Source organism: Tamandua tetradactyla, chromosome 21 (assembly GCF_023851605.1).
Source record: "Tamandua tetradactyla isolate mTamTet1 chromosome 21, mTamTet1.pri, whole genome shotgun sequence".
In the NCBI taxonomy this organism is placed as follows: domain Eukaryota; kingdom Metazoa; phylum Chordata; class Mammalia; order Pilosa; family Myrmecophagidae; genus Tamandua; species Tamandua tetradactyla.
The window spans coordinates 59,764,095-59,780,706 of record NC_135347.1 but is presented as its reverse complement, the minus strand read 5'-3'; the positions used below and the strand labels follow the sequence as shown (position 1 = coordinate 59,780,706).

General features: G+C 36.6%; 1 protein-coding gene across 3 annotated transcripts in view; it reads left to right on the top strand.

Annotated features, from left to right (window-relative positions):
• TNPO1 (transportin 1) overlaps positions 1-16,612 on the top strand; it is a 108,413-nt gene that overhangs the window by 70,479 nt on the left and 21,322 nt on the right. For all 3 annotated transcript variants that reach the window (XR_013167193.1, XM_077139488.1, XM_077139489.1), the window contains 4 exons: positions 7,927-7,987; positions 8,546-8,714; positions 13,073-13,225; positions 13,889-14,114. Coding sequence is in view for 2 of the 3 variants with exons in the window: in XM_077139488.1 (XP_076995603.1) it covers positions 7,927-7,987; positions 8,546-8,714; positions 13,073-13,225; positions 13,889-14,114 (609 nt within the window). In the remaining variant the exon portion in view is untranslated. The remainder of the gene's footprint in view (positions 1-7,926; positions 7,988-8,545; positions 8,715-13,072; positions 13,226-13,888; positions 14,115-16,612) is intronic.

Sequence of the window (16,612 nt, the reverse complement as noted above, 5' to 3'; positions counted from 1 at the left end):
AGCAGACTCTCTCTCTCAGAAAGATGTTGAGACAGAGGTTAGGTAACATGGTAGCTCTACTTGCTTCAGTTTTCCAGTACGAGTCCTGAATTCCTTGAAGGAGAGGTTCTTGTTCAGCTGGGCCACACTCCATCTTTTTTTTTTTTTTTTTAATACATGGGCAGGCACAGGGAATCGAACCCGGGTCCTCTGGCATGGCAGGCAAGCATTCTTGCCTGCTGAGCCACCGTGGCCCGCCCCACACCCCATCTTTATTGGGGAGAATACATCCTTTAGCAAACTCACTTACACTTGACTAGTTACTTTGTCTCTTGGACAAGCTTAATTCCTTCTTTGCCTGGAACAGTACTGGAGCCTGAGAGCGCTTGTAGTTCTATCTAATGAACTGTTAAGAAGTATTTTTTTAAAAAAACAGCAAAAGCCAGACCCCTGTTTCTTTTTTTGTCAATCAAGGGTTTAAGTTGGTAGGTGGCTCTAGACTCTGTGTACCTCATTTTCTTAGGGTCAGCCCTTTTTCAGTATTTTATGCTGTCGAACTCAAAAAGCCTGTTTTTCATTGTTTTTTTTCCTCAGCCCACCCCCTCTCTGCCCAAGTAAAAGCTCCTAGTCCCTTTAGTGCTTATTCCAGGTTTATCTGTGCTGGAGGTCTTTTTCAGTAGTCAAATTTGTTGATTCCTCAGTTGGAGCTTGGTTCAGCTAAGCCCTTGCTGCTAGTAAAATCAGTCTCCTTTCCCCTTGGGAACCAGCCTACAGTGCCTGTGGGGGAGGGGTGCTAGCCTCCAGGGCCTGGGGAACTTACAGTTGTCTGTGGGATGTCAGCTGTTCCACCCGGTCCAGGTCGGTTCCTCCAGCAGCTGTTCTGTACTGTTCCTGGCTGTTGACTAGCTGCTCTGGAGGACGAACTAAATTAAATTCCACACCTCACTATGCTGCCATTTGCCCCACCCCTTGGGAACCATCTTTAATATAAAACAAAACTGCTTCTATTCTGAAGTGAAATAAGGTGTTGACAGGATGAAAGAATGCATCAGCATCAATCTGATACTGAGAAAAATGCATAATTAGAACACTTGTTCTTCCTAGCTCTCTTAACCAGACTTTCTGTGTATAAACAAAAAAAGTTTGCTTAAGAATCAGATTGTTTCAGCTGTAATGAGAACACTCCTATTAATATGAACTCACATAGAAAGAACTAATGTAGCAAGGGATGATGTTAAATTCTGTTACCTGTTTGGGGCCTAGATATAATCTGTGCTTTTTTGTGTGTTTTCCACAAGTACTGTACTGTTTCATGTATGTGTTTCATTTTTAAGTGAATAATTTGATATTAAGTACATTGACAATAACTGTTACTTTTACCTTTTCAGATTGTTCATTACAGGTAAATAGAAACCCAGCTGTCTTCTGCATGTTTAACTTGTACTCTGCAACTTTGCTGCATTCATGTATTACTTCTCATGTCTTTCTTGTTAATTCTTTGAGGTTTTCTACATACAGGATCATGCCATCTGCAAATAGGAATAATTTCTTCCTTTCCAGTTTGAATACCTTATATTTCTTTCTCTTGACTGTTTCTATGGCTAGGACCTCCAGCACAATATTGAGTTAACAATGGTGACAGCAAGTATCATTGTCTTGTTCCTGATCATTAAGGAAAGCTTTCATTCTTTCACCATTGATTAAATTTTTATTGTATGTTTTTCATTAATTACCCTTATCAGGTTGAGACAGTTCCACTCTCTATACCTAGTTTTCTGAATGTTTTAATCATGGAACAGTGTTGGATTTTGTCAGATGCCTTTTTTGCATCAACTGAGATGACCGTGTGGGTTTTTTCCCTTCATTCCAATAATGTGGTTTATTGCATTGATTTTCTTATGTGAACCATCCTTGCATTCCTGGAATAAATCCCACTTGGTCATGCTGTATAATCCTTTTAACATGTTGTTGGGATTTGGGTTGCCAGAATTTTGTTGAGGATTTTTGCATCTATATTGGTCTGTAATTTTCTTGTACTGTTTTTGTCTAACTTTGGTATCTGGGAACAAGGGAAGTAATCCCTCCTCTTTTATTTCTTGAAAGAATTTGAGAAAGATTGGTGTTAGGTAAATCTTTTTAAATGTTTGATAGAATTCAGCGTTGAAGCCATCTTATCCCTGGACTTTTCTCTGTTGGGAAATTTTCAGTAACTGATTCATTTTCTTGTGGAGATTTTCTATTCTTCTTTCAGATTAAGCAGTTTATGTGATTCTAGGAATTTGTTGATTTAATCCATGTTTTCTGCTGTTTGCCTATAATGGTTCTTAGTACCTCCTTTTTTCTTGTTAAGTCAGTAGTTTTGTTCCCACTTTCATTCCTGATTTTATTTTATTTTATTTGTGTTGTCTCTTCTGTCAGTTTGTCAATTTTATTGATATTTTTCAAAGAAGCAACTTTCAGTGTCCTTGGTTTTTTGTTTTTTGTTTTTTGTTTTGCTGTTCTCTATTTCATTTATCTACACACTAATCTTTGTTGTTTCCTTCCATCTGTTCACTTGGGTTTATTGGTTCTACTTTTTCTAGATTTTCCACTTGTGAAATTCCTCTTGGTTTTCTCTGAATTGAGATCTTTGTTCTTCAGTGTAGGTATTTAGAACTATAAATTTTCCACTGAGCTCATTAGGTTCTATAGTATTTAGAATATTACAGAAGAAATATCAGTTGAGGGGAGGGAAAACGACTAAAAGCATCACATGCAGATGCTCCTGGCCAAGGGGGAACTATATCTAAAGGTGAGGTCCATGTTAGTAGAGATTTTAATGTTATTTTGCACACCTTTCTGTTGAGAAGCAGTTACAAACCAAAAGTGCTATAATACAGGATTTTATATTTACCTATGTGATTATTATCTTAACCAGTGTTCTTTTTATCTTCTTAATGGCTTTGAGTGACTTTTTTTAGTGTCCTTTTATTGTCATTTCTTATAAGGCAAGTCTTCCGGTAATGCGTTGTTTCAGCTTTTATCTATAAATGTTTCAAGTTCTCCTTTAAAAGATAATTTTGCTGGATAATAGAATTTTTGATTGGTAGATATTTTCTTTAAGGGCTTTAAATACACCCTCCCATTGTCTTCTGCCCTCCATGGGCACATTAATTTTGTTGGGGTGCCTTTGTATGTAAAAAGTCACTCTTCACTATTACTAGACTCCTCTCTTTGTCTTTGGATTTTGACAGTGTCACTGTAATGTATCTTGGTATAGATCTCTTCGAGTCTGTGAGCTTGGAATTCATGCAGCTTCCTGGATGCTTCTATTCATGCCTTTCATCAGCTCTGGGAAGTTTTTGGCCATCACTTCTGCTCTAGTTTGCTAGCTGCCAGAATGTAATAGATCAGAAACAGAGCAGCTTTTAAAAAGGGGAATTTAATAAGTTGTTAGTTTACAGTTCTAAGGCTGAGATAATGACCCAGTTAAAGCAAGTCTGTAGAAATGTCCAATCAGAGGCATCCATGGGAAGATACCTTGCTTCAAGAAGGCCGATGAAGTTCAGGGTTTCTGTCTCAAGTGAGAAGGCACATGGTGAACAGGGTCAGGGTTTCTCTCTCATCCGGAAAGGCATGTGGTGAACACGGTGTCATCTGTTAGCTTTCTCTCCTGGCTTCCTTTCATGAAGCTCCCTGGGAGGCATTTTCCTTCTTCGTTTCCAAAGGTTGCTCACTGGGGGGCTCTCTACTTCTCGTGGCTATTTCATAAATGTTTCCTCTTTTATAGGATGTCAGAAACTAATCAAGACCCACCCCAAATGGGTGGAGACATGCCTCTAGCTAATCCAGTTTAACAACCACTCTTGATTAATCACATCTCCGGGGAGATGATCTAACTACAGTTTCAAACATACAGTATTGAATAGGGATTAGAAGAAATGGCTGCCTTTACAAAATGGAATTAGGATTAAAACATGGTTTTCCTAGGGTATAGACATCATTTCAAACCAACACAATTTCTTCAACACTTTTTCTCTCTTTCCCACTTGGTTATCCTCCTGGGACTTGAGTGATGCGTGTGTTAGTCTGCTTCATGGTGTCCTGCAGGCCCCTTAGGTCTGTTCACTTTTCTTCATGAATTTTCTTTCCGTTTTTCACACTGTGTGATTTCAGTTGTCTTGTCTCCAGTCTCCAGTCCTTTCCTCTGCCTGTTCCAGTCTGCTGTTAAATCTGTCTAGTGAGTTTTCCATTTCAGATACTGTACTTTTCAGCTAGGAGTTCTCCATCCTTTTCGTAATTTATTTTTATTTTGTTCAGTGTTTTCTTATATAGCTTTAGTCTGTGTATTAATTTTTTCAGATCATTGAGCATATTTAAGACTTGATTTAAAAATCTTTGACTGATAGTTCCAGTGTTTCAGATTCCTCAGGGATGGCTTTTGGTAGATCTTTATTTTTCCCTGTGAATGGTCCATACTTTGCTGTGTCTTTTAAACATTCTGGATATTATGCTGTCATGACTCTAGAAATTTAGTTCTCCCACTCCTGTGGGATTGTTAGGCTTGTCACTGGCTAGAGCCATCAGCGTGTGACTTTTGTTTTGATAATAGTATGTTAAATAGTGAATTTTGTCTCCGATAGAGCAGGTCTTCATTTCTTTTCTTACCCAAAATTGTTTTGGTTTTTTCCACACCTTTATTCTTAAGAACTAATTTTAGAAAAACTGGGTTTAATTTCATTGAATTTCCTGGGTGACCTTGGACAAAGCAAATTAATTAAACTCTCTAAATGTCAGTGTTCTCATCTGGAAAGAAAAGTAAGAATAATATTTATCTCATAGGGCAGCCATATGGATTAAATGAAATAACCCATGCAAGGTAGTTAGTTTAACCTAGTGCCTAGCATATGTTTAAATACTCAGTAACCATCCATTCTTGATATTAGTATCTCTTTCCCTAATGTTACGTTAAAAGCTCTTGGTTTTGGGCGGGCCACGGTGGCTCAGCAGGCAAGAATGCTTGCCTGCCATGCCAGAGGACCCGGGTTTGATTCCCGGTGCCTGCCCATGTTAAAAAAAACAACAACAACCAAAAAAAAAGCTCTTTGTTTTAATGGCGATATGAAGCTTCGGGGGAATGTTTCTGAACAATTAGACTGTGCAGAAATAACGGTGTGTCTTGCATGATGGCAAGCTGGAAATGAAGAGTTCATTATTGCTGCAAAGTGACAGTTAATTCTCACTTGACAACTTTGTTTCTTACTTTCTGAACCTTAGCAGTCCTTCATTTCATACACACCTTATTAGGTACATCTACCATGCCAAGGCCCTTGATCTTTTCATGTTCTCTCCATTTCTGATTTCCATCTCTCCTCTCTGGATTACGTGTCTTTAAACAAGCTGTTGACTGCTGTTGGGAAAGGTCCACCTCCAAACACTTGGGTGGATGGAGGGCAGCAGAAATTCTGTCTTCAGCTTCAGGTGTACCATTCACACCATCTGCCGATCTTTCTTGTCCTTATACCTTCAAGGGCAACTATTTGAAGCCTTTAGTAATTTTTTGAGGTTCCCTTCATTCGCTTTGAAGACTTCTGTATAGAGGAAACAGGTGATCCCAAAACATACGGATGTATTTTCACGTGGGTTTTCTCCTTCCTAACCAGTCGTTGGTACTTAGGTCTGGATAAGCGTAACTTTGTTATCATCCATTCTTTCCTGATACTTCTTCCCAATTATTTAACTTGCTGCAGTTGCTTCCATTAAAAAGTTTGTGGTTAAATGCCATAGTATAGACAGGGCTCACTGTCTGCTTCTTTGCCACCTCATGTTAACACGTTAGTATTTTAGTCTGACAACTGTTCTCACCATTTCCCTGAAATAATTGACAGAGGTTATCAGTAATTTAACTTCTGGTGATCTAAGTGGACCTGGTGGTTTTCTAACAAAATGCCTGTAGCTTATAAAACATGGGTCTATATATTCTAAACGTGTCATTACGTTGTAGTAGCTATAATGTTGAATTATTGTTAATCTCTGTTAGAGTTTAGAAAGACTTGTGAGGAGAGGTGTTTGGCTGAATCACATCTCTTTAACTTAACCTAGGAATTTTAGATCCCAGTGCTTCCTTTTCTCTATTAGCGTTCCTTTACTTAATGACAGCTTGCAAAATTATCTCATTGATTTGGTTATAGTAGTACTCAGAGGTGGCCTCATTTTTTTTTATTCTACATTCCAGCTTCTGACTATTTGAAGTAAATCCTCAGCAACGTCTAAAGATATTAATATGCAGAGGGAGGCTTCTTACCTCTGGTGTAGCAGAGAGAAAATTATCTTTGGAGTCATGCCAAACTATTTTAATCCTTAATCTCCTGTTTATTAGCTTAGTTAGGACCTTAAGTAAATAGTGTAATCTCTCAGAGCCTCAGTTTTCTCATTTGTAAAGTGGTAGTCATAGTACCTTTCTCACTAGATTATAAGAAAGGATACTTTTATTGATAAGCCCACAATTGACTTGTTGAGTGTGCGTGTCTGGCATTCAGTGCATATGAGTTTCTTTTGCCTCTTCATACTTTCCCTAAACCATCTAGAACATTGGGTAGGGAAATTAAAGGTAGAATTTGGAAGTATGGGGCTGTGAATTTTCACTGTGTTTTCAAAGAACTCTCATATCTTTTATGCTCTGAAGACTTTTTCAGGTGTATGAGAGGGATGAAAAAAAATCAAAACTTAGAACTATCAGAGAACTGAAGTTAGTTTTTTGACCTCTACCTATGTTATCATTTTTGAAAAAAAATATATGTCATACATATTCTATATATACTTAGAATTCCATATTACTGTCATTTTGGTTCTTGTTTTGTTTTTTGTTTTTTTTTTTATTTGTTTGTTTTTTGCATGGACAGGCACCAGGAATCAAACCCGGGTCTGCAGCAGGACAGGCTAAGAACTCTGCCACTGAGTCACCGTGGCCCGCCCTATTTTGGTTCTATTTTAACTACATAATACTTGAGTGGATGTGTTATCTTCATTTATTTAACTTTTATTATCAGAAATTTAGTTTCTTAATAAATTAAAATTTAAAATCTCTTTTTAACAAAGCTATAACTTTGTTCATAAAGATCTTTTGATTTTGCCTTCTTACTTCTGGATAAATTCCTTAGGCTATGTTTTAATAGTTTAAATACTTTTTTTTATTATTACAAAAGGAATACAATCCTGAATATAGGCTAATTTTAAAAGATGTTCCACCGTCTGGAAATAACAAATAAGTTTTGTTTCTCTTAGGCCTGTGCCCTCCCCTTTTCATAGATGTCAGTTTCTTGTCTGTCCTTTCCAGGTGATCTGTGTGTGCAAGTAACTGGATAAGTTTTCTTTCTTTCTTTTTAAACACAAATTTGGGTTTAACATCTGGGTTGTTGTTGTTTTTCCCACTTCAATGTAGTTTATCTTTAGTCATGCCCCAAATTATGTTCTTTTAATAATTTCTAGGTTTTTTTGGCTGTTATACCAAAGAATAGTGAGCTTTAAAAATTTGAATTTGAGGGTGCACGTGTGGTTCGGTGGTAGAATGCTCTCCATGTGGGAGACCCTGGTTGGATTCCCAGACTATGCACCACACCCAAAATAACGTTCTTTGAGGATGTTTGTTAGTATTTTTGGGATATTCTTTGAGGGGAGAAATTGCTGTTTTCTGGTTTTAATTTTTATTTCTAAGCACCACTAGTAAGCTACCTTATCCTGCTAAGATGCATCCAATGGGTTCCATGAATATGTAGAAAACTGAAGCGATATATAAGGATTAATCATTTGAGAGGCACAGACTCATCACTGAATACAATCTAAAACAATATTACCAGTGGTTGTCTTATTGGTAATATTGGTATATATATAGCTATTACTGTAAGTTACTGTGTAAGAATTTAATTCTGTTGCACTCTTTAGATCTTTGTTTCATTAATTCATTTACAGGTTGATTCCTGTGTTAGTGAATGGCATGAAGTATTCAGATATAGATATTATCCTGCTTAAGGTAAGGAAACTTTTCTGATGAATTTTTACATTTACTTAGTATCTGAATTTGACCAACAAGACCATTTATTCAAAATAGATCCTATATAAATAGACTCACTGTTATATATAATATACCACAGAAATTTAAAAATATAAGCAAACATAGCAATGAACTTGGGTAGATTCCATCTTCATTAGTACTAGTAGCATTATCATTAATTTTCTGTTGATGTACATTTAAATTATTTGGAGCTTATTTGAAAATATGGCTTCTTAAATAAGCCAGTCTGAATTTGATTCAAGTAAATTAGATGATACCAGCCAGCAGGAGGTGGTGTAGTGAGTGTGGCTGGAGGTGCCTGATAATGTGACAGCTGCTGTGTTAGTCCACTCTCATTCCACGGGGAGATGTTCTACACGGGGGGTGGCTCTTGGTCAAGAGTTATACTTCAGAACTCTTTAGAACTTCTTCAAACTGTGTCTTACTCATCATTGGATATTCTGATTCTTTACTCATGTATATATTAATTAGCTTACAAATGAATGTCCTCAGAAATTTGTGGTTTTTAAAAAACAGGGTGATGTTGAAGAAGATGAAACAATTCCTGATAGTGAGCAGGATATAAGGCCACGTTTCCATCGATCAAGAACAGTAGCTCAACAGCATGATGAAGATGGAATTGAAGAGGAAGATGATGATGATGATGAAATGGATGATGATGATACAATTTCTGACTGGAATCTAAGTAAGTCAGAGGGAAAAGCTTAGTTCCTGCTTCAGTAGCAACTTTACTGTATTATAATTCACGCACCATACAGTTTACTGTTTAAAGTATACAGTTCAGTGGTTTTTGGTATATTCACAGAATTCAGCAGCCATCACCACAGTCAATTTTAAAACATTTCCATTTCCCCCAAGAAAAATCTTTCACCCATTAGAAATCACTCCCATTTTCTACCCTCTTCTCCCAACCTCCTTAAGCCCTAGGGAACTATCTACTTTCTGTCTCCAGAAGCACAGAAAAACTGACATGGTTTTTTTTAAAGTTTTATTGAGCTACAATTTACCTACCATACAATGTACCCACTTAGAATGTAAATTTATTGGCTTTTAATTTACTCACACAGTTGGGCAATCATAACCACAATCAATTTTAAAACAGTTTCATCAATTCAGAAAGAAATTTGTATGCATTAATAGTCACTCTGTGTTCTTTGTTTCCCATAGACCTGGCAAGCACTCATCTTCTTTCTGTGTCATAAGATTTGCCTATTCTGTACATTTCATATAAATGGAATATTTGTGACAGGCCTCTTTTCACTTAGCATAATGTTTTTCAAGGTCCCAGTATGTTGTGGTATATATCAGTACTTCATTCACTTTGTTGTTGAATAATATGCCTTTGTATTACTGCATACCATGTTGTGTTTATCTTTTCATCAAATTAATGGACATTTGAGTTATTCATTATGAGTAATTCTGTGAAATTTGTGTATAAGCTTTTGTGTAGACATTGGGTTTTCATTTATCTTGGTTATATGCCTAGGAATGGAATTGTTAGATCATGCCATAATTCTGTGTTTAACATTTTTGAGAAACTGCCAGGTTGTTTAGCAAAGCAGTCTATGCCATTTTATGTTCTGATCAATAATTGCTTCACATGCACACCAACATTTCTGTCTTTTTTCTGTCTTTTTTATTATATCCATCCTAGTGGATGTCATTTCCCAAGCTTTAGTCAGTTGTGGATCACTTTCACAACTTTTGCCGTATGTGTATATATGCCTTGATTTTTTGTTTGTTTTTTTTTTGGTACAGTATATTTCTTTTTACTTAGCCTTATCTCAAATAGTAATTTTAAGTTTGTGAAATCACTGGTTTGATGTACTGATCTAATTTTTTTCTTAATATACTTTTTTTTTTTTATATGGGCAGGCACTAGGAATCGAACCCAGGTCCTCTGGCATGGCAGGCAAGCATTCTTGCCGCTGAGCCACTGTGACCTGCCCCTTTATATGCTTTAAAATCAGTACAGCATCCACCTTGAAAATCATCTCGGTTTTTTTTAGGCTTACTGTTCTCAAATATTTTGATTTCAAAACTCCTTTATACTCTTAGATTGAGGATCCCAAATGACATCCTCATTGTTGTGCTATACTGCACCGCCATCCATTATCCAAATCCATCAGCGTCATACTGGAAATTAACATTGAGGACGTTTGAAAATATACCCATTGCATGTTAACATTTTTCATGAAAAATAACAAAAATCGTAGTGGAGCATATTTTCTGTAGGACATTGTTCTATAATTTTGGAAGCCATTGAAGTCATGACTTTATAGAATATGGGAGGATTTTCATATCTGCTTCCGTATTTATTCTGTTGCCAGAAATTGTTTTCCTTGAAGTATATGAAGAAAATCTGCCCTCAAACAAATAGGTGTTTGGAACAGAGGGTATTAAGTTAAAAATTACTTCATTTTTAAAAATAATTATAGACACTCTTTGATGCTATATCCAATTTCAACAACTTGAAGCTTCTTAGAAGATTTATTTGCAGTGTGGAATTTGAAACCATGTCAGTGAACTTTTATTTTTTTGAAGTTTTTAAAATAACATTTTTGTTTCAAACTTTTAAAAATTAATTGTGCTGTAATTGAAAACTGAAAAACAGAAGAAGCAGTGAACACAAAAGTAATCCAGAATCACCAAGCAGCTTGCAGTTTGACTTACCCTTCTAGGTCCATTATGTGTAAACACGCAACCCAGCATACATTTTTGTGATTGAGATCACACAGAATGTATCATGCTTCTTTATAAATACTTGGCAGTTCAAAGTCCCAAAGTCATGAGTATTGTGATAGCCAAGAATACATAACAGCAGCTCAGTTGAGGGTGGGGTGGGGGCAAAAATTTCATAAAAGATAGAAATAACACCAGACCATTATAAATATTGGCTGACTTACAAATACCTCATCCCCTTAATATCCCCTTAATGCTCAATTTAAAATAAGACATAAAGCAGGAGTATACCAAGTGTAATGTGTCTGAATGAATCTATTATCAGAGTGTATTAAAATTTTGCAAGAAGACTTGTTTCCTTTGAATTATTTAACAGTATTTTCCTGTGGTACAGCCCAAAGTTGTGCACAGTGATTACATCAAAATGGAAAATAAACACATCAATGGAGTTTATATTCTTAAATTGAACTTAAATATTCTTAAATCTGTTTGTGTGCTTTGTATTTTGAATGAATTTTTATCCACTTGTGATGATGTAACGTGCAGTGGGCATTAGGAAGGTAATGGTTTGTTGAGTTAACACATTTCTTCCCAATATTGACACATTGTATTACACAATGGAAAGATCGTATTAATGCTGTCATATATCATCAGTATCTGAGTCCCTCTTTCAGTTCTTTTGAAAATAGATACCTAGAAGTAGAATTGCTAAATCACGTGGTAATTCTTTAATTTTTTGAGTTCTTTATGTGACAGGAATGCTTTTATGTTCACTTCCCGTTTTGTTACACCATACTGAAAAAGACATTTCCTCAAGGATAGTTATTTCATGAAAATATTTTTTTACTGCTTCTTCAAGGGCATTTGTAAATGAAGCTGGCATGTTTTTGTTTTATACTGTGAGTATATGGTGAACAATACAATGACTGTAGTTTGATGCCACGCCTTGATTTGTGCTAAGATGCCAGCAGTCTTACCTACTATGTTTTTTTGTACTGTTCATCGAATCTCATGGTATAAAAGCCAGATAGGTAATTTTGTCCTTGTAAACCCCCTGAAGGAGTCTTGGATCCACAGGAATCTGTGGCCCATGCTTTTGAGAATTGCTAAATTAAACATTTAGAATCAGTAGATTATCATAGGCCATCTTTGTAACCTCAGGCTACTTCTAAGTATAAAGGATAGGAATCACAGCTTACCAGTGAGACAGCATCTTCTGCAGGCATCCTTGCAACTGTCCACACAATACATATAGCTGTCTGGGCATTTAAGTTCTTTGACAAGACCCACGTTGCCCAGATGGGGGAGCCACCCTGTAAAAGCTTCACACGTCTTAAGAGGTGTCTGTAGGAGGTAGACTCAGTTAAGGAGTTGCTGTACAGAGGGAAGCTCAGAGTATGGCTTCTCATTAGGTCGCTAAAGTTCATACATAGAATTTCCAATTCAGGTACAATTCACCAAGCACGAGTTGTTTTTACCACAAGCAATATTACCTAGTGACACAGTTAACATGCTATGTTTGTCAAATTTTGAAGAATAGAGCTAGTTAATAGAAAGTAAAATTCTTATGCAGGAAGAAAGTTTTGTTAACCCTCTACCCAAAATTACTGTTACTTTTATGAACAGTGATTGTTACTCTAAAGGTTCATCTTTGAGGCACCAGAAGTCATCTTATTTATAAAGAGCACACTAACTGTACTTTCGGGGAAGGAAAATTATATTATCTGATCTTCACAAGTATTGGGGGCAGGGTAGCAGAGGCATTTTATATATATATAATATTTTTTCTTTTTAAAGCATACCATGTTGTGATAGTTCTTTACTTAAACCACTCTATTTCTTATCATATTTGACTACATTTAATTTTTTAGTTTGAAATCTTTTATCCTTCTGAATACTGTGTGCTTCCTTCATATTTTCATCACTAAATCTCATTGATACCTAGTTGCACAAGATGCTCCCTTGGTACTTTTTTTTTTGCCTAGGCAGGCACCAGGAATTGAACCCAGGTATCTAGCACGGCAAGCGAGAAGTCTGCCTGCTGAGCCATGGTGGCCTGCTCTCCCTTGGTACTTTTTTTAGATAAGTAAAAGAACACTTATTTACTAGGAAAGGAAACCTATTACGGTTGTGTTTTGCTCAGGGTCACAGAGTGAAGTGGTAGGATCAAGAGTAGTAGCCCTGGTTTTCTGACACATATGGAACTGTATCTCCTTTTCAATTGAACGTACTGAGCTCCTTTTTTATTGAATTCTTAGAAAACCTGCAGAGACTAGGAATAAAATTTTGTACATGCAGTACTCATTTTTGGTATATGTAATGAAGTGATAAAAGCTAATTTTTAATTAAATATTTCTGTAGGAAAATGTTCCGCTGCTGCCCTGGATGTTCTTGCAAATGTGTATCGTGATGAGCTTTTGCCACATATTTTGCCCCTTTTGAAAGAGCTACTTTTTCATCATGAATGGGTGGTTAAAGAATCAGGCATCTTGGTTTTAGGAGCAATTGCTGAAGGTAAGCCTACATCAAGTTTGAACTGTAGAGTTCTTAATATGTGCTTTATAAAGCTAGTCTCCTTTAAGGGATGGCTACTCTAAGCAAAGATAATTCACATACTTTTTTGCTGTCTTGTGGAGTAGATTAGACTATTATCCTCACTGACCTTGTGAAGGATATTTCAAATCCCAAATCCATTTTAGGTAGAGTTTCTACTTTGAGCCAGTTAGCATTTGATTAGCCTCAGGTATAATCTAAATCCCAGCCAGATATTTTGCAAATGCTTTCTCTTATAAAAAAAGGAAAGGAATAAAAGGTCTCTGGTGTCAAAAGCATTCTCATTGCTAGGGAAATAACTTTGTTGTCCAGTTAGGGAATGTGATAGGCTAGAGTGTCATATTAAATGGTTATATTCATTCTTTCCTGACTTTTAAACATCTGTCTCCAAAAAATTGAAATATTTTACAGACATTACTGAAAGCCATAAATTTGCATGATGGAGAAGTAAAGTGAGGTCTTTACCCTACCAGATAATATTGGAACAGATTATTACAGTAATATTGCATTAGAAATGGTCTGAACATTTTTATGGGTGTGGTTTGGTTTGGTATCCAACTGAAATAACCTTGTTTTAAACAAATTTTAGCACTTTTGAGAAGATTTCTGTTATTTTTTTTCTAGGTTGCATGCAAGGCATGATTCCATACTTGCCTGAGCTCATTCCTCACCTCATTCAGTGCCTCTCTGACAAAAAGGCTCTTGTACGCTCTATAACGTGCTGGACTCTTAGCCGCTATGCACACTGGGTGGTCAGCCAGCCTCCAGACACGCACCTGAAGCCACTAATGACAGAATTGCTAAAGCGCATCCTGGATAGCAACAAGAGAGTACAAGAAGCTGCCTGCAGGTGGGACAGATTCGTAACAAAATGTGTACGGGGAGGGAAAGGCGTGGCAATATAGCAGGGGAACTAATTTTCAACTTTGTGATCAGATGTTGGTTTTAAGCCATTAATGGGATGTTTTATGTTGAAAGATTTTCCAGTTGTGTCAGAACGTTGTTTTCCTTTAAAGATTTTTTTTTTTTTTAACATGGGCAGGCACCGGGAATTGAACCTGGGTCCTCGGGCATGGCAGGCAAGCACTCTTACCTGCGGAGCCACCGTGGCCCGCCTTCTTTAAAGATTTTTGAGTCACTGATCTGATTTGTTTGGCTGTGAAAATTTTGTTATCTGTACCTTACACCTGATTTTATAAATCCAGATGCGAATCTGCTAGACTGCAATCTCTGCAGTTTCTTCCTCCATTCTTGTCCCACTCAGTGGCTGTGATAACAGTGGAATCTTGCTTTGCCCTAATTCCCAGAGAGCACTGGAGTGGCAATGGCACTCCTTCCTATGGAAGGAATAAGAAAGTTGATGCACATTCATTCACATATGAGCCATCCAGCTTCTCAGTTCACAGAACAGTTGCCACAATTTCAGACAGAAAGTCACGCCATAACCATAGATGTCACTCATTACCTGTGTCCCTGGTGGCCTTAGTGGATCTGCTCCAGCAACTCTGCTGTCAGTTGGTTTTGGGGCTGCCTGTTTTTACATTAGACTAGCAGTTAGTTTTATTACTACAAATTCTCCAATTTTCCTGGAATAGACCTCTTATAACTGATGTGTTATAAAAAGTTTAGTCATTAGTGTTTAGAGCTCTTATTTCTTCAAATAGATTTGCTTTTACTATTGACTTTTTTGATAGAAATAACTTTTTTAAACTTTTTATTAAAAAAATTAAACAAAACATTAAGATATCATTCCATTCTACATATACAATCAGTAATTCTTAATATCATCACATAGTTGCATATTCATCATTTCTTAGAACATTTGCATCGATTTAGAAAAAGAAATAAAAAGACAACAGAAAAAGAAATAAAATGATAATAGAGAAAAAAAAGATTATACATACCATACCCCTTACCCCTCGCTTTCATTTACCACTAGCCTTTCAAACTAAATTTATTTTAACATTTGTTCCCCCTATTATTTATTTTTATTCCATATGTTCTACTTTTCTGTTGATATAGTAGCTAAAAGGAGCATCAGACACAAGGTTTTCACATTCACAGAGTCTCATTGTGAAAGCTATATCATTGTTCAGTCATCATCAAGAAATATGGCTACTGGAACACAGCTCTACATTTTCAGACAGTTCCCTCCAGCCTCTCCGCTACATCTTGAACAACAAGGTGATATCTACTTAATGCATAAGAATAACCTCCAGGATAACCTCTCGACTCTGTTTGGAATCTCTCAGCCATTGACATTTAGTCTCATTTCACTCTTCCCCCTTTGGTCGAGAAGGTTCTCTCAATCCCTTGATGTTAATTCTCAGCTCATTCTAGGGTTTTTCTCAGTCCCTTGATGCTGAGTCTCAGCTCACTCCAGGATTTCTGTCCCATGTTGCCAGGAAGGTCCACATCCCTGGGAGTCATGTCCCACGCAGAGAGGGGGAGGGTGGTGAGACTGCTCTTTGTGTTGGCTGGAGAGAGAGGCCACATCTGAGCAAGAAAAGAGGCTCTCTTGGGGGTGACTCTTAGGCCTAAATTTTAAGTAAACTTGACCTATCCTTTGTGGGGTTAAGTTTCATATGAACAAACCCCAAGACTGGGGGCTCAGCCTATAGCTTTGGTTGTCCATACTGCTTGTGAGAATATCAGGAATTCAACTTGGGGAAGTTGAATTTCTCCCCGCTCTCACCATTCCCCGAAGGGGGCTTTTGCAAATACTTTTCCGATCACTGATCAAATCACTCTGGGATTCATCGGGGCATCACTCTGGACAAACCAACAAAATCTCATGTCCTACCTGAGATTCCAAGTACTTATGACATTCTATCAAACTATCTACATGAGTTATATTAGGAAATGCTCTAGTCAGAATATAAATTTTGTAACAAATAAACAAGAAATAAATAACTTTTGAAAAGAAGAAAGTAAATTTAAATGGAGTTGGGGCTTTACCAAACCTGAAGTGTTCGTATTGGAAGAGTTTTAATTCTTAATGATATGGAAGTTGAACAAAGGTGACCATGGTGATTAATAACACTAAATTTTTTACAGATTGGGGAGTGATACAAATTATGTTTAGATTTCTGTTGTTTACTCATTTTTTTTTTTGAACTGTTAACTGTTAATGGTGACCACTATGAAGGAATTGTATAGTTCACAATGAAAAGAAGACTTTCATTAACAAATGGTGTAAGCCTGTCACTCTAGGAAATCCCTGATTGGATAAAACAGATGTGCAAACATTTTAGGAATTAAAAACTGGATATATATCTTACAGTTGAGACAAATTTGTCTCAAATTATTTGAAAGTAATTGCACTGAAACTCTGAAATTTTATCCTTT